Source organism: Pomacea canaliculata, linkage group LG10, assembly GCF_003073045.1.
Source record: "Pomacea canaliculata isolate SZHN2017 linkage group LG10, ASM307304v1, whole genome shotgun sequence".
Lineage (NCBI taxonomy): Eukaryota > Metazoa > Mollusca > Gastropoda > Architaenioglossa > Ampullariidae > Pomacea > Pomacea canaliculata.
The window spans coordinates 8,750,224-8,772,261 of NC_037599.1; the positions used below are offsets into that span (position 1 = coordinate 8,750,224).

At 40.6% G+C, this 22,038-nt stretch overlaps 1 protein-coding gene across 1 annotated transcript; it reads left to right on the forward strand.

Annotated features, from left to right (window-relative positions):
- The first annotated feature begins 282 nt into the window (after window positions 1-282).
- Window positions 283-8,285, forward strand: LOC112573687 (interleukin-1 receptor accessory protein-like 1-B). The gene is given in 8 exon segments (XM_025254266.1): window positions 283-355; window positions 996-1,145; window positions 5,815-6,137; window positions 6,384-6,510; window positions 6,816-6,977; window positions 7,128-7,205; window positions 7,208-7,270; window positions 7,643-8,285. Coding segments are annotated over 8 exon segments (1,470 nt in total). The 3' UTR covers window positions 8,137-8,285.
- Window positions 8,286-22,038: the final 13,753 nt, after the last annotated feature.

Consider the following 22,038-nt stretch of genomic DNA (forward strand, 5'->3'; position numbering starts at 1 on the left):
AGTACCTTTTGAAGATTATGGTTTCTCGAGATACATTTTTTAAAAAAAATTGTGTTGACTAATTCCACACTAGTTCTTAAAATACGACTTTTGCTTTCTTCACCACTATATTTGTTTCATGTATACTAGTAAATAAGTCCCCTGCAGATAAAAGTTTCCATATTGAATTCTTAGACTTACACTGAAAGGTTGTTACATTTGAAACTGAGCCTTGGTTAGAAGTGTTGAATTCTGGGATTGTGTCTTTTCTTCAGCCGCAAGAATGAGTTTTACATCAGAGTAATGTTAAATGCTCTGGACACAGATGGTGGAGCAGCAAGTGGTAATCTCTTCTGGGATGATGGGAAGTCTGTTGGTGAGTACGATCAGCGTCTAAAGTGTGCAGAACTTTGTTCGTCCATAAATAAATGAAAAACAATTAATAATATGTTAACTTATTAAAGTAATTTATGCGTTTATTACTACATTCATACAAATGAAACAAAATACAAAAAGTAATACATAAACATATAAACAGCTTCCTACCACCAACAACAAATCCTTCCGACTATGAAATTTATTTTGGAAAGGTGTAGTTAGTATGAATAACATATACATTGTAATCCCAGAAACCAAACAAATGTGCTGAAATATTGTTTTCAGATACATACGAAAGCGGAAAGTACTTCTCGGCAACTTATCTTGCGGCAAACGTAAGCAGTGATTTCCATTTCAAATGATAAGAAGGCTGATTTAATCTCGTTGTTTTCTTTCATTTCTTATCTTTTTCTATTTTATTGTTACTTTCTTTCTATTACTTTATTGTTGTTTTCATCAACAAACAGTTCTCTAAACATGAATAAAACTAACTACTTCGGTCTGCTAACTTTAATTAGAGTAAAGGTACAGGTGACGAAAGATGGCTAACTGTAGGTATAATGAATTCTGAGCTTGCTGACCTTTTCTGGGTTACATAAATTAAATGAAGAGCTATCAACTCGATACTCTGTTGACAGAAAACGTTGACGATCTCAGTACCCACAACAACATCCAGACAGAAGTGAATGCCCTCGTCTATAAGAATGTGACAGTCTATGGGGTCAGTTCAGTGGCGCAGGTTACGGTCGACGGAACAGCTGTCGCCAATACATTCGACCCACCTTCAGGTCAGTCTGAAATACATGATGGCTGTTGATAACGAGTGGTAGTATTTGTTTGTTGCAGGGAAAATGTAAACAGTTAACACACAACACCTTCTTGATGAGTCACAGCTCTCTTTGTCTAGTTAAGACCATTTATGACCCGTGAGAGAGCAAGAAAGAGAATAGTCATGATGAGGAGCCCTTGCATTTTAAAGGCTTTATTTTGAGTTAAACATCCTCACTGTATATAACTAATATGGTTCTGTCATACCACATGATTCCACCTGCCCGACAGTTTCACTAAAGTTATTTTTAACCTCACAGGTCTTGGAGATTTCGTTAAATCGTCCTATCTCTGTGAACCACATCATCACTTGGAAGTGAAGATCTCCTGCAACATCAGATGAGGAAGATGAAAGCAGTTGCTGCTTCCTTGTCAACACTGGCATTGTCAGACAGATTGTAACTTTAGGGCGTTGAACTTTCTGAACTTCTGCTACCTAGGGTCAATATTCTGTTTTCTTGATGTAAACAAAGTTGAGACTGAATTGACTACATGCACTTGACATTGTGCAGGGAAGTATTTTTGTCAAGTCTGGATACTTCGGTCTTGTGATTGTAGACGATGACTGATTACTTTTGTCCCTGAATCTTAAACAGTAATTTCAACAGACAAGAATTCAAACTCTCCCTCTTCGATCCCACCGTTAACAGTGTGAAGGAGTGTTGAGGAGTGTATGTATGCGAGAGAGAGAGAGAGAGAAGAAAGAAAGTGTGAGAGAAAGAGTATCTGGGTGCATTTTTTTGTTTTTTTTGAATGCTTGCATCTCTGCATGAATACTCAACGGAAAAAATTGCATGCAGCTCTTTATTTAATTTTAGTGATGCTTTTAAAAATAATCTTTGCTCTGTTTACGAAGTTTCAATGGAAAGCTTTACATATACAATAAAGTGCTCAGTAGTGTTTTAAAATTATCCTAGTATATCTTACCTTGTCCTATGATGCAGCTTAGCCCACTGTTTTAGAAATAAGCTTTACAAATAAATATTTTAATATTTTCGTATATTTTGTCTTTATAATTTCAACACAAAAGCAATAAAATAAGCGATGTTATGAACGAGGTAGGGCATGAGATTATCATCTGTTTGTAGGAATGGTTATATACTTAGAAGAATCAATTTTTTATGAACCCAATCTTCAGACTAAAGATTTAGCACCTGTCCGTTAGTGCGTGGGAAGAGGTGATCCAGGTAAAAGTAGAAAGGTGACAAAAACTATGATGATGAAACAGGTGTGACAAGGCAAGGTGCAACAGGTGACTAGAGGCAACAAGATAAGGCTACTCACGTAAACCAGTCTTTCATTAATAGAAAGATACAGAAGATGGAGATATGGGAATACTAAGTGTAGCTGATCATCGAAAAGAAAAAGATAAGTCTGAGACCAAATCATTAAGAAAAAAAAGACAAAAAATGTTAAAGAAGGAATGGAAACAAAAAACCCGATAAATTAATTATGAGGGACATGCCATCGGGTAAATATATTTACAAAAATTGACAAAACTTAATCCACTCATTGTTATCTTTATTGATGTATTGAGGAGAGACTTGTTATTCTTTATTTAAGCGCTGACTTCAATGTTTTAGCTTCTCGTCTCTCGCAGCTTGACAACTTGAGCATGTAGTGGCAATGAAATATGGCGAGAACTACAAGATGTGAAAGGTCCACCAGGCACACGTGCTTACAATCACCACCATGCACACACTAAGGTCAAACCTTCTGACGTCATGTGTCATGAGGTTTGCTCACACCCATCCATATTATTTATTATTTACAACATGTAGTCACGAAAGCTCAACACAATTTCATTTCCAGTCATTAATTCAACAATGTGTGCGACAATGAAGATAACAAGGGCTACGAAATGTGAAATGACTATTATTAGTCCGATTAGAGCCTGTCACCACTACAGTGAAGGTTGGCTGTCCTGGGTTCAGTTCTCGTCTCGGGAACGCTGTTATTTATCTGCATGTGGCATCTGTTTACAGGGCTGGCTGGCTTGCCTGAGTTGCTGACTCGGTGTGAACACGAACTTAGATCCCTATCTACGTCCATGGTGTGAACACCAATTTCTTCCCCCCACACCTTACTCCTGGGTCCGCCTGTCATGCACTTCCCCCACCTCTCAAAAAAAAAAAAAAAAAAAAAAAAAAAAAAAAAGAAAAGAAAAAAATAGAAAGAAAAAAAAGAAAAAAAGAAAAAAACTGAAATAAAGACAGTTCAGATTACTTCTGACAGAATTCAGACAGCAGCAGAGTCAAATGGCCGTCCAGCGATGACAAAGATTGAAAGCAGATTAAGGTTCATCCTCGTAAAGCCGTCTCCATGTCAGTCAGTGTCAGCAGCAAAAGACCCTTTTCTCCATTCCTTCTCCACCACCCTTCCTCCTTCAGGGCAGATTCCGATATGCAGAGTTTGTACTCGTGACAGCTGTTGGAACTGTTCGAGAACTTTCTAAACTTTATTCTACATGATCCAATGGGAATCACGTAAATAAACCAGTCGTGTCGACTAAAGGCTGAATACTAAACGTTTGCGATTTGCTAGAAAGTGTAAAAAAGTGAAACACAGACGGAAAAATTGAGTTCATCTCTTAGAAATTGTGCCTTCATCACAAAGTCATTTTGAGCGGAACATCACACAGCATCCTGCAGGTGCACCCTGTCATCTAAGAATCATATTTCCTCAATTGTCTTTTAAGGAAACTGATAAATGTTGGTGATCTTTGGATGTAATTAAAATGTCATTTACTGAATTCGACTGCAAAGGGTGATACGATCAAACATGGAAACTCCTGGTACCATGCATAACCTGTATGACAGATGAAGTGAGACATACAGAACCCGAGACGATAATGTTCACACACCTGTGTGATTGAAGTACAGGACTAGTTGTCTATTTTAAAGTTTTAATTGATCACGCTTTGTTAATTGTCCGGTGCAATTGTTGTTATTTGTATTTATAACAGCAAACTTTTGTATACTATATGATGATTGAGGCTTATTATTATTTTAGTATATTTATACAAAATTGTTATTACAATTATTGTTGAGGGTGCTCAAGGTACACCTGAATGTATGTGTGTAAAGGCACACACGCACGCATGCAAGCGCGCGCGCACACACACACACACAGTGACACACACACACAAAATCTTACTATCTTACTTCAGGAAACCAGCCTTACATTCTCACTTGGATAACCTCAAAGAATTGTGATTTTTAAAGACCTGGGGAGGAGTATCTTTCGCACCTCGCGCGACAGACATTTGTCATTGTGCACGTGACCCTCCTCTCCCCGACTGGCCACCATTGATAACTGTCGAGATCCAAAGACCTTCCGGTTGCTCCCACAAAACATGCTGAAGCTCTTTACTAGGAAACTGATGTATGCTTTGCACTAAGATGTCTTGTATGCACAGATTTGTCGTATCTTTAATATATATTTTTTTTAAGAGAATAGAATCGTCGTATCGCAGATGTAAGTGTCTAAAAGAGAAACATTTAGGAAAATGAAGTTATATCGTATTTTTAAAAACAAATTTCCAGAAACTGCGGACCATTTTCTTTTTCCATTTTTTTTTTATTAAAAAAAAACCCATTTTTTTAAATTAAAAAAACCATTTTTTTTTTATTTCAAAAAAATGCGTTTGGCTGCTTAGAAGCCGGTTGGGAAGTGACAGGGTGTCATGTTGAATTACCGTCTTTACTGGCAATGACTCCTCATTAATGTCGGGGAAGATGACAGCCGCAGCTCAGCTGTAGTCACAGTAATCATGGATTTCCTTATGTGCGTCATTAGTTCTGATAACTTTTATTCCTCTTCTTCTTTATCGCTGCAATTACCCGGCAATAACCATTCTTCTGCTCTGCGATGGAAGGTAAGACGAGGGCAGTAAATCTTCTCCCCTGGACACATTTATTCTCCTGGCGGATCCCGAAGACAAAAGTGTCTTGGCTCAGTTCCGCGAGTTTCACCAGCATGGAATCCTGAAATTCGTCTTTGTTAAAACGTGAAACTATTTTTGTTACGAAATTTGCTGGACGTCAGTCATCTGCAACACTTAACCGAAGTGGTCTGCAGATATAAAGTTCTGGTAGACTGTCATTGACGGTGGCTGTCGCTGGTATTTAGACGACTGATCAAGCTGCGAACCGACAGACATGGCCAGCAAGTTCCGGACCTACCTGCTGTTGCTACAGGTGACATCGCAAGCCAGATCCCTCTCTACCACTCAGCCCCCGACTTCGGGTGACAGCGGGTGTTCGCCAGGCACAGTCTGCCACCACGGGTACTGTCCGGCAGAGTCCCTCAGCTGCTTGTGCCACTCGGGGTGGGCGGGTTTCTACTGCGAAGAGCCGTGTCCACCCGGCTGTGAACATCGCGGTGCCTGCCAAACAAACCCCGAGGGCAAGGCGATCTGCTGGTGTGAGCCCGGGTACGGGTACGTCAATGGATCAGGCTGCGTGCATGTCACCGCTACTCCGGAAACCAGAACCAACAGAGAGAACACTGTGACTACAGGTTGGTGTGCGATAGTCTTTGAAGTAAAAAGTCTGTTTATGATCAGGGTAGTTTGTGTTCCCTTCCTACCACCCCTTTATTCACCATCCTTTTTAAATTCTTCCACAGAGTACAGTGACAGTCCACCTGCTGTGACGATTGTGACCGCTGCCTCTGTTCTGCCACCATCGAACACCGGCCTGGAACTGTGCGAACCTGGTTTCCCGTGTTTCCATGGCAAGTGCCAGACTGCCCCCAACATCGAGTGCGTTTGCGACAAGGGATGGGAGGGAGTGTTCTGCCAGAATCAGTGCCCGTTAGAATGTGGTCTGCATGGCAGATGCCAGCGCGTGGCTGGAGAGGACAGCGCCATGTTCTGTGACTGTGTCCATGGATACGAAGGCGACCTCTGTGACAAGATGACGATCGGTGAGGTTTTTTCTGGTATCTCTGTATGCTATTTCTTCCTTTAAAAAAAAAAAAATTTCACGATCATTTGGTTTATTTGATAAAATTGAATCACAGGCCGAATAATGTCAGAAAACCTAAACACTAGCACAAAATAAAAAAGAAAAGAAAACCAAGTGACCAAATAAACGCACCTTTGTACTGCCCACAGACCGTATAGATGAAATGGTGAACTTGTCGGACACACCCTCTGACATGGCCACGACAGTGAGGAGCCTGTCTGACGCCAGCACCAGCTGTGTCCCGATACCTGTGTGCATGGCAAGTGCTTACTGTTGCCCAACAACACCGCATATTGCAGCTGCCACGTCCACTACACTGGGGCCAACTGCACGGAGATCAGGACCGTTTCTCGCGGTAAACGGATTTGTCTTTTCCTGTCAGACAACTTCGAAAAATTTTCAGATGAATTTCTGGCAACAATCAGTTTTGGAAACTGCTATAGATGCTTTTATATGATGAATAAGCTCTTGCGTATCTTTAATATCAATTTATTTGTGAAAAAATTGCTATAATCACAAATTCGGAAATTTCTTTGATAATACGGTGCTCTGTTTAATCCGAATTGGAAATAACTTTTTTTTTTTTTTAACAATTTAGAAAGTTATTTAGTAACACGTAGCCGTTTGTGACGTAGGTGTTCAGTGAAATAATTGATGCAGGTGAGGTCGAGGTGACCTGGTATTGGTACGTGGGCGCGGCCAGTGTGGTGTTCCTGCTGGTGTTGGTGCTGGCGCTGGTGGTGCTGCCGTACTACATGTTCAGGCGCGGCCACCTGTTAATGATGAAGATTCTCTACCACTTCCAGTCCTACGAGGACGACGGTAAGGACGATGCTGCTGCACATAGTAAATAATCCAAAAGTCTAATTTTATTTTATCAGCTTCACAGCCTTGCATTAGCTAGCACACCACCTCCCATCCTAGCGAACCCTAGCACATCGGTGAGCTCATCAGTTCTTGTCATTGTTGCAGACGACAAAATGTTCGACGCTTTCGTGTCGTACAGGTCGTCAGGTTCAGACGAACAGTTTGTCAGGACGCAGCTAGTTCCGAACTAGAGCGAGGCCTTAACTTCCGGATGTGTGTACATTTTCGTGACTTCATCCCAGGAGAGAGTGAGTAAACGATAAAATTAACGATTAACAATTATAGTGATCAACCAGTTAGGACTTTTAAAAAGTGTTAGCACAGTTAGTGTTCTGTGATTATAATTCTTGCTTTTTCTACTGCAAAGGTAGTTGCCACGAAAGGGAACTACTATCAATAAAATAATTTTACAAAAATTTGTCTTAGATTAAATATTAAAGTTATTCCTCATACTGGTCATACTCTTCACAGCTGATGCTTATATCACAAGAATAAAACAATGATGAATGCTATTGATGTCCTCTTCATTGTCGAGGTACGAGATGAAACAAAGAGCATCTCAGCATGTCTCTATTCGGCATTCAACTATGAAAAGTCTGTCTCCTTCTGTCCCCTTGTAGCCATCGCCAACAACATCATTACAGCCGTGGAAAACAGCCGAAGGACTATTTTGATACTCACCCCGGAGTTCATCAAAAGCGTTTTCTGTCGCTTTGAGTATCAGCAGGCCCAGCTACAGATGTTGAAACAGAAGCAGAGAATCATTCCGCTCGTTCTTCGCGACATTTCTCGCGAGAAGAGCGACATGGACGAGACCCTCCGGTCCATTCTCGACACCTTCACGTACCTAGACTGGCCCCAGAACAACGACCCTAACAAGATTGAAAAGTTCTGGAAGCGCCTAGAATTGTCCATGCCCAAGAAGAAGTCCGCCAGCAGCGAGTGTTCATCAGGAACACAGTCCACCACCAACTCGCTAACATCAAGGTCGTCTTTATTTTCATTTGGTGGATTCCCAACTCGACCTGCTTTTTTTGCTCCCTTGTCGCCTGCAGGGTTCACAGACACTTGTGCTCGTCAAGAAAACATGGCTAGTGCCAGAAATAGCGTTTGATGAAGAGTTTTTTTAAAAACTATAATATTGTGGTATTTTAAGGTACATTAATTTGATTTAACAGATTTCCTGTCCGATTTTTCTCAAGACTGAAATATAGTTTGAACTTTCAGTAAGATCACCCTTCCCTTCAAAAAAAAAAAAAAAAATTCTCGACATTGTAGTGCTGAGAAGACTACGGCATTGAATACTCTCAGATCAACTTAATTACTTTGCTAGAACCATTTTGCATTTCGCTAAATAGCTTCAAAATGATTAGCAGAAGAAACTTCGCCGCCTCTGAACTTCGGATGCAAGGGAAAGAACTTTTAAATTAATGACTTTATAGAACCAGGATTGCTTCCCTTGTTCCTCTTCAGGTCAAAATGGATCGTTACTAAATAATTGATATTTTTCTTCGTTCCCGTTCTACAGCAATGTTTAGGGAAAGCCTAATTCCTTGACAAAACATATAATTTGGTGTATAATCAAGAGATTACACAGACAACAACGAAATGTTATTTTCTCCCCCTACCCACCATCACTGAAATACAGAGCATGTGCAACGACAGACAAATTTTGCACAAAAGGATCAGAAGTTCGCCGAAATTTATAGCTGTATAAAAAGAGATTTCAGTAAAATATTAAAACGATATATAGTTGTCCCCCTTTAACCTTCGTAATTTTAAACAAATTTAAAAGCGAGCAGGCTGTTGTAAACCTTCACCCCTCACCCACCAACCACCGGTAAAAAACAGTGTATGTCAAACCATGACGTCAGCGGCAGACATAAGGAAACATATTACCATCTCTGCAGCACGACTCTTCCAAAATTTTACATAACGGGGTCAGAGGTTCGCCGAGATTTATAGTTGTATACAAAATCACGAGAGCTCAGTTAAATATTTTTAATCTTGTTTTTCTCACGTTGGTATCATCAATTTTTTTTCATTTTATTTTACTTATTGTAAAGTAATAAAATCATTTAAAACATCTGATTAAGTTCTTCGCCTTGTTAAATGTAATATCTGGAGCGACGGAAGATTAAAAAAAAAACAGCGATGGAGATAGTGTCCGTCTTTGTAAAAGCAAAGTGTTTTGAAAGGAATGAGCAAATAAAGGGTGACGAGGTCAGGAGACCTACTCCCGGATACAAATCACCTTGAAAACATTGACACTTTCACATCCTGTCCTTCGGCAAACTTTATTCCACCCCAGAACACCTGTCCTGCAGTTGAAAACGTTTTGAAATCTTGAATGCAATATTTTATTGGGAACCATTCAACCATTTTGTAGGTGGGGGTAGGGGGAGGTACTGAGTACCTCGGCTACTATTCTGCGACAGTTACGAGGCAAAGTTTTCAAAAGAAGACTGTTTTTCCATAGGCGTGTCTCCTTTTCACATGCTGCAGTCAGCAACCTTGACAGGGAGAAGGTGAAAGGAGAAGAGAAAGTCGCTGAACAAGAAGACAAGGACGAAAGTGCTGGAAGAAAAGGTTGCGGGTAATTAGAATATGTTTTCTAATTATTGATTAGTTTGAAATAAAGGTATAACAAACAGTTGATTATATATATATAGAGAGAGTACTGTATTTATAGTGTGGATAAAGACATCAGTGTACGTACATGATTAGTAGAGTTAATCATTCATAAAAATCGTATAAAGCTGTTGCAATGTGTAAATGTCATAGTACTGATGAAAATGAAAAACATTGTTAAAGCAGGTCGATGGTAGGCTCACCATGATGTCGTTATGTTACACCTGGGATGCGAGTCTGATTAAACTGTCATAGTTGTGGTCATTAGTCTGTCTCGCTTGAACTGTACAGGTGATAACTCCGATATGAGTTGCGAACTGTCCTACTTCAAACTTCCCATCAAACGGATGTCACGTGCTCATAGTCTAAAAAATATCCACCTTCATCGTCTGTCAGCTCTGCTTTAAAGTTTAATTGTTGACTGTTAAAAGGTGGCCAGGTGCGTGTGATTAGCATCACCTGATGACAGTGTTTGAGGGTTTTCTCGTGTTTCCACACAATACACTTTATCGGCCCCTGTTTAATGTTTTTGTAATTTATACTAAGTTTATAACTATCCTGCTAAACAGTAATCAAATAAAAAATGTAAATGTAGAGAATTATTTTTTAAGAAAACTGAATTGTCTTCTTTAACATTGCAGACACATTGCTTTGCAGGAACAGATCGACATAAATTGTTTTTAACGATAGCATCATTCTGCTAAAGAAAACGCACACAGACACATGCAACCGACTCTCTCACACTTACAAACCATTTTACAAACCACTCTCACTGGAAGAACTATCTATCAGTCGCACAATCTTATTCTCACTTTTACTTCACTCGTCCTCGCGCTCGTCCCCTTTCTTCCGTCCACACTCTTCGCCCTAGGGACCTGAATCAGCGACGCAGTATGTGACAAAAGTCATTAAAATAATATAAAAGAAACAAGCACATTGAAGAATCAGTTCATCAAATTTTTATTTCATGTAACATGACTTGACATGCACACACGCTCCAACTCACTCACACGATAATGCAACTCACGCACACGCTTCACACAAAACCTTCGTCAAGAAAGTCGTGCGACTCCGGTGTATGATGGGAAATCTGGAAATGTCTCAGGTGAGATCGGTGCACATGTTGAAAGACATACGGTATTATTACACACTTGAATCTTGCACTAAACTACACAGCTTGTCAAACAGAAAACAAGATGTCGACGCACGATGTTAACGAACATTAGTTTATGCTAAGTAAGGCGAGATGATGTCTTCTCTTTAGCAAAACTCTTGTATAGAATCACTGTAGCGTACATATCTTGTAAGCAATCTTACATCAAGTTTCCGAAATACCTACAAAACAAAATCTTTCAGAGATAATGTTTGTGAGGAATATCTCTATATATATATTCATGTAAAAAAGTTATCAGCAAGAACAAGATGCCTATGCATACGTGACACTACGGATTATGGCAAAATAAAAAAAAAGTCATTACACAAAACAAACAAGCCATTACACAAAAGCAATAAATAATTAAAGAATTAAGATTGTCTTAAGAGTACTGCTTCCTCTTAGCGAGTGAATATCCACACACAAGCACGCACGCGCGTGCACGCACACACACACAGAAGCAACCTGGAACAGTAATTAAGCTGAATTTTCAATAATTATCGACAGAAAGCTGACAAGTATGACTAGTTCGACATATTGGATAGGTGGCCTATAAAAAGTTTGTCTCTAGTATGATTGCTATTCTGCTGCTACTAACAGCAGCTGCAATTGTCGCTAGTACAACCCACCGAGCCACCCACAACCACCCACTAAACTGTTTTTGATACTACCGTTGCACATTTTTTAACTTTACAAAACTCTTTAAAAACCATATTTCTATTTTATGAGATTTCATGCAACAGTGGCAAACAGTTTCCTCAATTTTTTTCCTATTCAATCTTCTTCAAATCGTAACAGTATGACAAAACTCACAAAAGACAATTTTTTTTTCAAACCCACAATTCGTAAAGTAGAAGCCGTTATCAAATTCTAACCAAACAGTTAAACACAACGTACATTACCAGAGATAATTTCAAACAAACTTTTGAAACAAAATTCTACATGGACTTTGATGACATTGTAACATCCACGTCCTCGTGAATCACCATCTTAAAATGTTGCTACAAGTATGATACATCTCTAACGCATACCTTGAACATTCAAATGCTTGAAACACGATCGTCTTTGAACAGTTTGATGTGATAGAAATGTTGATGATTCTGGACATAGTTTCTTACTCAGCGTGTCAGTTTGTGTTCGATCATTTTACTGAACTCAGTCACTTCGTACAGACACGACCCCGGATGCTCTTCGTTGGAGAAAGCGATGACAACGGAGTTGGACGTCAAGGCAGCGACGAAGAGTCTGTCCTGGGAGGTGGCCAGCAGCATGCCGGTCTGGGCAGGACCCAGGCAGGTGAACACCTCCCCGAACACCGACAGCTTCAGCAGAACCTGAGGACTCGACGTCCGCAAAACTCGGATGACAGCCTCGATGTGCTCCTGCTTCTCTGCGAAGTTCTCCGTCTTGGACAGAAGGTTGCCGTTGAGGTCGAAGATGGCCGCCGAGTCGATCTTGTTGCGACCGGCCAGCACCGTGAGAGCCTTGGTCCAGCTGGGCATTGTTGGTGACCGTGGCTCGCAGTTTTCTTTGCTGAGAATCACTTCAACAGAAGAGGTTTTCGTTAAGTGGTTAAAAAAGTTTTTAGTCTGTTTTTGACAGCACTGCTAGTTTCTCATCCAACGAGAATATGTTGATGCCAGCTTACATCACCGTCATGCAACTATTTCAAAACACATCAGAGATGTCAGTGTCCAAGTTCAACACCTTTCTTGTCAAATTCGTTGCAATTTTTCTCGTTCCCGATCTGTTCAATGCACCATTCAGCCGGTACACAAGAGGAGCAGAACAAGAGACCCAGGCGGCGAGAACCTCCTACACAACCTTCGAGGACAAATCGTTATGAAAAATAGGTTTGTACCTCTTTGTTGTGGACTGAGCAGACGAGCGCTTGTGTGAGCTGTTCACTTCGATTTGTTGTGTAGAAGCACGACAGCAAGTAGTCCCAGTCGGTGTGAATCTGGCTCGTTCGCTGGCGCGATGCGGATTTTATAGTAAGCGCAACAGGATGGGAGGAGGGAACAGGTATGGGAGAGGTGGAAGGGGTCACTCAGCCAGTCCCCGATCTCCTGTTTCACTTTAATCGACTGCGAGCTCGGCAGGTGAGACTGGCAGCCAGGAGACAAGTCCGTGACTGTCAGTCAACCACTCACCTTCGTGACCGCCTCCTGCATACAACAAACTGTGACGTGGGCCGCCATCAATCTCAGGTGACAATACCTGCATGTAGTGCGTATTCATTCTCAGAGAAACACTGTACACATCTCCGTTTTTAAACGTCCTCATAAAATTTCAAAAGAAAGTTAAAAATTTTATTCAAGAGCTCGATGTAACCTCTAGGCATGGGGTGGTCGTAAAATAGCGCCACCCGTTTGATCATTAAACCCTCGTGTTGGATGGTAACCGTGCCAGGGAGGGATGATGATCACACATTAAAATTTCCAACAAAACACTGATTCCACTGCCTGAATCGATTTTGGAAACTGGCCAAAATATTTCGATTTAACGATTGTGAGATACTAAAACTTTCTACCCATAAAAGAAATGAGAAAAGAGGGTGGGGTCTTCAAAACAGAAGAAAGCTCTGAAAAAAGAAACATTCATTTGAGTAAATTTGTTACTTATGTGCTACAGGTAATTAATATCAACCTGCACGTCAGTCCTGTCTGACCAAACTTTGAACCTGACTTTGATCTAGGGCAGTGCGTAGGTACTGCACCTCCGGACACCTAGCACTCTCTGCATTTTTTTCTCGAAAAAAAAATCCTTAGCTTTCCTTTGACATCGTCTGTCGTCCTTTGCGTCCTTCACTTACAGTTACCTGGCATGAACAGCAGAAAATTTTTTCAGCATGTTGTGCAAGATTATTTAAGCATTGCTCTTTAAGCTTTTTTAGGACAACTGTTCACTTTACATTGATGTTTAGTTTTTAAAAAAATTCTTATTTTATTTCAGAAATACATTATTATGTGGCTGAAGTCTCGGGTTTGATATACAGTATTGTCCTACACTGAGTAAAATGCTCGGCACCTAGAGCTGAAAGTTTGGACAGTCATCTTCTCAGACACACACACACAGACACATCTCTCTCACACACAAACATACACACACACAGACACACACACACCGCTAGCCAGCCAGCAAGTGCTACATCTTCACTCCCTCGCTCAGCAATTATTAATGACTCAAAATGGCGGCGTTGACAGTCACGCGGAGGGTGCCAGCCCCGGTCTCCCTTCCCGCCCACGCTGATGACGACAATAACGGCTCGGTAAGAATATGAAACGTCAGATTTTTACGTAAGACAGTCATCGAGAAGCATGTGTTCGTGACTTTGTAACAAACCGCCACAAAAACAACACGTAGTGCCACCGTTATAGTGACGTCATCGACTTGTTGTAAATGTGTGTTTTTGTGTTTGTGTGTTTTTTTGTGTGTCTTTGTTTTGTTTTTTTGCGTTTGTGTTTATGTTTGTGTTTGTGTTGTGTGTATTAACTAATCGCCATAGTTTAAAGCTGACTAAGATTCACTTATTCAAGGCTGGTTGCAAATGACTTGATGAAGGTGGCGGCGTTTAACGAGGGAGGTGCCGACCTCAGTCCCCTCAGCCCTCGGCGCTGGTGAAAGCTTCCATACATCAAGTTTTAACCTACAGTCGTGATCGAGAAATGGGTGGACCTGACTTGGTGGTGTCAGAGAAGGAAAACAAAAACAAATCCACCCTATACCCAACACACACGAGCGTTGGCACGAACTCACAACTTTATAGAAAAACTTTAAAGACAAGAGACATTAGTTTGACATTTTCGAAACTGGATACATGATTTTTTATTTACTTTTGTTTGGTTTGAGATTTCACTAGGCTGTGCCAGTCCACGCAGCCAGGGTGTATGGGCTACTATCATCATTTGCAGGCCATCCACTTTGCCATTTTTCTCCATTAATTTCACCCCAAGGAGTAGAAAAGCGATTAGCAGGTGCTATGTTCAAACCACTGTGCGGTGCTACATTCAGTCTTCAGTGCAAACACATTCTTTTTATTCATCTCGTTCACACATGCAATCACGCCCATACATGCATGTATGTATGCTCGCTGTTTCCATAGTTCATTCAAGATGTTGTCCAACGTGTGACCAAGTTTAGCAAAGTTTTGTGTGAAGCTTTGATGCAATCGTTCAGAACAGTAGAACTTAGGTCAACCTGCTGAGCTAGGTCCAGACTTGTTTTCCAATGCACTTTGACATTTTCCGCCTTTTGTCCGGCCAACAATAACCTGAAGTCACGAAAAGCAGTTCACCTTGAGCCTCACTTCCTGTCTATCCCCACCGCCCCCGTAATGGCTCATTCATTAATCAAACCCTAGTCCAAGCAGTCAGGCAGAGTTAAGAATAAAAAAAACAAAACAAAAAAAAACAAAAAAAAAAAAACACGATTTGTCCTGAAAGCCCTTTCGTGGTCAGGAGTCGGGGCTGAAAGCTGGTGCCAAGAACCGGAGATTTCCTGGACAAGAAGAGTGGAGTTTACATTGAATTATCAAAGCAAACATTTTGTTCTTCATATCGAGAATCACTCTAATCGTTTGATAGCTTGTTGCAGGATCCTCGTTCTGGCATTAATGGAGCCCTGAGCATTGTCAGGTTAAAAAAAAAGAATGTCCTGAAGTCAAAAGGAAACCATATTAATTCAAAATGGTTGATATTTCCTACCCCACCTGTGAGTTTATGGACACGAAGGTGGTTTTCTCTGCCGAATTCCACCGCCTCCGTGTTTGCATCGTGTATCGCTTATCGTCTCTTCGCGATGACAGGTCACGTGCTCTGAATAAGAACACGAAGCAGGACGTAAGACAAATGCCGGGGTCCTTAACGGCGTGGACAATTTTATGACTAACCCTTCTCTGTGAATTGTTTTTCGTCTGACTGTGTTTACGCACAAATGAGCTTATCAAACAGACGCGACAAGGGTTGGACACCAGGAGGAGTGTGACCTTTATCACAGGCTGGGCTTTATCTGTAGCCGCTGATTGGCTGAGGTCGGCGGACAATGAAGACCATTTCTTCTGCATCCTCCTCCTTTGGCCTTGATTCTCGCAGTTCACCTCAGGCGAATATCATGATTCTCAGCTTGCACATGAGGTTAGGGGACAGTGACCCCACGAGCCCACCTGCCGGGGACAATTTTTATAACCTGTACGGAGGTACAAATGTTAGCCTGATGCCTTAGTTATGAAACGAGGTAACTTGGCTTCATATGTTCACTTACTCATAGCACTATGAACATCTTGCACAGGCGTAATAAAATAAATCTATAGTGAGAATTTTTTTAAATTTTTTAAATTTATTTTACTTTGATTAAATTTAACGCAAAGATTTCCGTCCAAGTGCAGTTTCCCTTTACAAAAGGAATGTTAAAATCCTTCAACACCCAGCACAAACACGGTCGCCCTCCCTACAGTCGCCACAGCGCCTAGACACTTGTTGACGTTCGTGTGTCGTGTTCACAGGGGCAACGGCTTCGCATCAGCCAATCAAATCCATTAAAATCTCATTGCCCGAACTTATTTTCTTTAAAATGGTAGCCTTCATCATATTTTTTTAACATCCGAACTGTTAGAGTTGAGCAGTCTTGAAAGATGTCCTGCTGGCAGGTGAAAATGGTGTTTAAAGTGAAAGAAGGACAGGAAGGACCGGGCAGGACGTGCAGCAATGTGCAAGTCATCGTCGACCTTTTGCACACGACCCTACTGGCAGTCGTCGTGGCGTCAGGAGCCAGTAGTTAGCTCCATGTTGCATTGAGAATTCTGAGAAAAAGTTCGTGACTGCACCTAAGGTTACATTCGTCATCTCGCACCTGCACAGAAAACGAAAGGGCAGCACGCGACAACTCAATGTCAACCATTTAGCGCCTTCTGATTTCATGACCGAGGAAGCCCCGGATGTCTGAATACCAGTTCTGGCACGTGAGATGCAGAAATAGCAATTACGTCACTGGGCTTGCATGTCCGGTGTATATCGAGAAGAGCATCGCATAAGCATCTTTTAATTTTCATCCTTATTGGATTATCTTGTCTGTGCCTGTTCATGAATGAATAAACTTAAATATAAACTTAAAACCTAGTCTAGTGACTTTAATTCCTTCTAATTTGTATGCATAAACATAAATATAAACATGTAAAATGTCTTGCTCAATTTCAGGACTATTTCGACCTCCTCGTGCTCAGACAGTCGGACAACTTTTTTATTACGTTTTTGACTGAAGAGTGAAAGAAGATGGCGGGAAGACGACTGCCTTTCGTGATGATGTTTAGAAGATGGTTGAGTAGAGAACCTACATTTCTACATAGGCAAAATCCGTTTAAATTGTTTGACGACGTTAAGTTGAAATTTGGATTTCGATTCCAATGGCCCGCGGTTTCTGATTGAGCCAATTCTTTTTTACTTTCTGTCCTTTCCATGAGAATTAATTATTATTGCCAGGATTTTTCCGGAATTTTGTCATTGTCTTAGCAGTCCTACTGTTGGAATGAGCCGCAAACAGGTCTTCATTATACTCTTTCCTAAAGTCTAGTAGCAGTCGAATGTCGAGGTCCCTACAGGCTGCTGTGCAGTCTTTCTTCTTTTTCATCCTTGCTGTGTTCATCTTTGCACACAGTCAACGAATCTTCCCGAAGTCTGCAAAATCTTCTCGTCGACCAACGAGGAAGCGCATGAAAATAAACACAAACTTCGGGCCCTAACAAGAAAAGCGAATTCCCATTGGCTGTCTTATGTGTAATCAGCCAGTCTCTTGAGAACCTCCCCTTGATTCAAAAGAAAGACGATAGGCAGCAGCCGATTCTCTATTTTGACAAAGCCAAGTCTGTTTATCTACTCCAGTGTCGATTCTTGTTAAGCATAAATTAAGCTCCGTTGAATTTACGGTTAAACTACTTTAAGAAATAAAATTGAATTTCGTTCATGCATCTCACTATGCTCTGGAGACGACTCCATTCCCCCACCTCACCCGCCCCCCCAAAAAAAAAAAAAAAGAAAAAAAAGAAAGAGGAGAGCAAGGATTTGCCTGGGACCCACTTTAGCATCCGGTCGTCATCGTCCTATAAACCTTCTTTCAAAGGGTTTTGCCGACCTTCTAATTCCCTTTACAAGACCTTACACAAGAGCACTTGGCGAGTATGTTGTTACTCCAATTTTATGTTTTATTTTCATTGTTTGTGTTTGTATGTTTAATCTTATTTATTTACACGGTATGTCGGCTTTGCGGGATACCGAGCTCTTTGATTCGTTCTTTGTTTTAAAACCTGGCTCAAACTATATTTTTATTACTTATGTAATGTTCCCTTTTTTCCTCCACTATTTCATTATAATTTTAGTTTTTGTTTGTCCTCATTTTATCTTTTGGTTTCATTATTTGCGTATGTCTCCACAGTACGCACTATATGCACGCACATGCACGCTGTAAATTCTATTCGGAACATACACGTGCATGTCCGACCCTGACGAGCTATCTCACTGATTCTCATTCTGCACTAGGCCACGTGACACTAGTATGTTTATACGAAATCCCGGAACATTTCTGTCAATATTAGCTCTGTCTCTTTCCAGTAGCTTCTTTTTTTCTTTTTCTTTCTCTTAGCAGTCAATTAATCTGTCCAGAGCATAAACAAGGTGCACGAGCTGGACAGGGTTGTACAGACTGGCTGAGTAAATACTGTGGTTGTGTGGGTTCTAGGATATTTTTCATTCGCTCCATCCGGTTGAGACTTTTGGAGTTGACATGGAGAGACTGGCAAAAGTAGATAAAAATATATTTGTTGCTGCTGTTTACATTCGGTTATGAAGACAGAGAAGAGCGAGCAATGGAAACCCTTCAAGCAACAATCAGAAACTTTTATGACAAAAATCTTCAAGTGTGGCTCAAGGTCTGAGGTTGAAGTAATTTCCTGTTGTGATTGCGAGACTGAACTCTTTTATGATGCTTAATGTGACCTCTTGTTACAAACTCTTTCTGTACTTTTCTGTTTAATTTACACTTTTACAATGTTGTTTACAGTCCCGTAGCTCAGCCGGCGCTGGTCATGAAGGAGCGAGTAGGAGCTGGGTGACTAGAGGAGTGCAGATGACAAAAAAGTTCTCGGTGGAGATGTTTACAACCGTGTTTAAGAATCAGTAAAGTGAAGAGAGGTCAACAAATCATCGTGAAGCACCCACGACAACACCAAGCTTTTAAATTAGTTGAAGTAGCCATCATGTAACCATTCTGTGACAGTCTTGCAGAGATCTTCAAACTTGTCTGTTTTATCATCGCGGGCCTTTCTCCCTTGTATCAACGCAACACATGCACCGAGTGGCTTTTCCTCCTTCAACATCTCTACCTCGTCACCTCCTTCACTTGGCAGGTGCATATGTACAGTACCTAGATTCTCACCTTGACCTTTTACACATTTACTGCGCTAAGGGTCGAGAGGGGTTCTCGTGTTCTCGGAGAAAATAAAAAAGCATCAGATACGAAGAAGGAAGCAATATAACACACAAAACAAAAGTAAACAAGCAAACAAACAAATATATTTGAATGAAAGTTGTCTGTGAAAGCATGGTGGAGACCAGACCAGACCAGGAGTTTAAAAAAACAAAACAGACAAGCAAGAATAAAGAATTGCCATGTTTTACAAAAAATGCAGGATTCTATAGAAAAACAGGAGTTTATATAAATGCAAGAGTTGTTAGAAATTTTCGAATTTCCTGATTCCTGATAAAAAAAAAAAACAACAACAAAAATTCTATTGTTTACAGAAACATATAGGAATGTTATTGCCTTTCCCTCAGGTCATTGCCTGACAGTGAGTGCAGTTTATGTGAAGATCTTAGGATTTTATTTTTTGTGGCGGGGATGGTGGGGGATCGGGAACCTCCCGCCACAATTTTTTTTTTTTTTTTTTTTTTTTTTTTTTTTTTTTGCGAGGACCTCCCAAGGCAATTTTGTTTGAGGAAGTTTTCCATATAAGCCATTAACCTGCATTCTGATCTTCTCGTCTACTCAACCTTATGACCTTAACATAGACTTGACTGCTAAAGGAGGTTAGGTCAAGGGGCATGCACTGTAGACAACAGAGTTTTCAGGTGAGGGCAGGGGGTGGACAAACAGAAGTTTGCAGTTTTACAAAACCACTGCCATCGAAACTCCATTCGAGGTGTCATGGGTGTCGAAAAGTCGAGCACACACGGTAGTCACCCCAAAAACATTTCTCCAACCTTTATTTTTTAAATTTTATTTCATGCGTGTTGGCGTCTTCGTTCGTCTGTATGCTTAGACACGCGGACATACTGATGTCGACCTGTTCACCAGCAAATCCTGGACAAGCTTGTGGTAAAATGCAGGATGAAGACTGCGTTTGTCCAAAATATTTGTTTTTGCCCGTGTATGTAAGCATCGGGTCGTCGTCTAATATTTACAGTCGGTTCGCACCCTCCTGCGGTGAATAAAAATACCCGGAGTGAGCGACAGGGCGATGTGACCTGGCTTCGAGAATGAAGTCGGCCCCGAGCGCGGGTGTTGAAAATAACAGGTCCACATGTCCTACAGCAAGAACACAACAGGTTATAAGAAAAACATTTTATTTGGAAAAGATAAGTTGTTTAAAAATAGAAACGCCGGTGAAGTGTTGGGGTTGAATCTTCCGCATGGATGACACAAGACACCTGTGGAGGATGGTTTACTCTGTCGAACCTTTCTGCCAGCTCAACATTTTTAAGCACTTGCAGATTTTATTGCTTATAAGCTAAAAGTAAAATGTCAAGAGTATCACGGCGATAATTAGATTGCTTATAGCATCATGCACGGCTGTCGTTAATCCACAACGAGAGAGAGAAAGAGGAAGAGTGAGGATTAATGAAATAGATAATGTAAATGAAAATTATATGTTAGATGGATTCTTCAGTGTCTGATAAGATTTTATTAGTGTGAATGAACAGATTTTTGAAAAAGGAGATAAAATCTTACACGCGTGCAAATTTAGCGAAAGAAAGGAAGAGTGACTATCAAGAAAGAAGAAAGAAGATGGATGCAAAGTTAGAATTATTGACATTGATCAAGGCTGTCTACTTAGACATGGCAAAAAGTTTGTAACTCTGAGAGCCGAGAATTACAGAGCATGTTTTATTAAGAAGAAAGTTTGTACCAGTCTGTGGAGCTTGTGCATGTCTGTGGGAGAAAACACAGTTGTTGTTTTATTTACCCCGACAACAAAGAACAAAGATGCGCTGTTTTCAGAGACTGGAGTTGATTAAGCTGGTTTATTTATTTAACTAACTTGCTCTGCTATTTTTTCTTTTTAAACCTTGTCCTTGTTTTCCATCTGAAATAAGGAACTGATGTACTTTTAATGTAATTTGCATAGCCCTTTCATTTAAAAAAAAAAACATTCCCTCTAAAGTTTTGTTTTTCTATTTTCTCCATTGTCCCGTTTTAATCGTTTGCAGGGTAACTACAAAAAATTGTTTTCTGCTAGACGGTTGTGACTAGGCTTAACACCAGATTAGACAATAAAAGATTTATCTTTCTCTTGCCGTGAAATCGAAGCCCGCTCCCCGGCTTTACCTCAGAAATGAATGTCAGGCGATGAATGTCGACGAGAGGTGAGGTAGCTGAGAGAAAAAACAAAAGGTTGTTGATCCTAACTTCCTCGATCCCTTGTCTGGATCGTTTTACATCTTGTTTACCTTGCTCGTAATACCACCTGACCTCTCTTCTAAGCAACGTTTTGTTTATCGGTTATAAATCTGTTGTGTCTGTCGTTTTGTTTCCACCACAGAGGTGATATTTTGCTTGGTGACCTTTAACCTCTGCCGCTTGTGTACGAAGATTCTGACCTCGTTCGTCTTCATACTGCAGACAAGTTGCTGTCAGTCACCAGTCCAGCTCGAATTCTTTGGATCCACAAACACCTTTCATGTAGACTTCACAGGAGTAAACATATTTTCATCTCCTTGCCTAATCAGTAATCATAGTCCAGTTGACACGTACACAAGATTCAATCAAGGGAAGTGTTTGAGAAGACTTTCAGAGCAATGACATCCAAAGATATATATAATTTTGTTTTATTTTCCCCTTTAACCATTCAACAGCATGAAAAATACTACTTACAATTGAAAGAGAAATCATACATGATTCAAGCATCCTTCTACCAAGCGTTGCTCTGAATTCGAAGCACCAATATAAAATGAAAAATAAACCCTA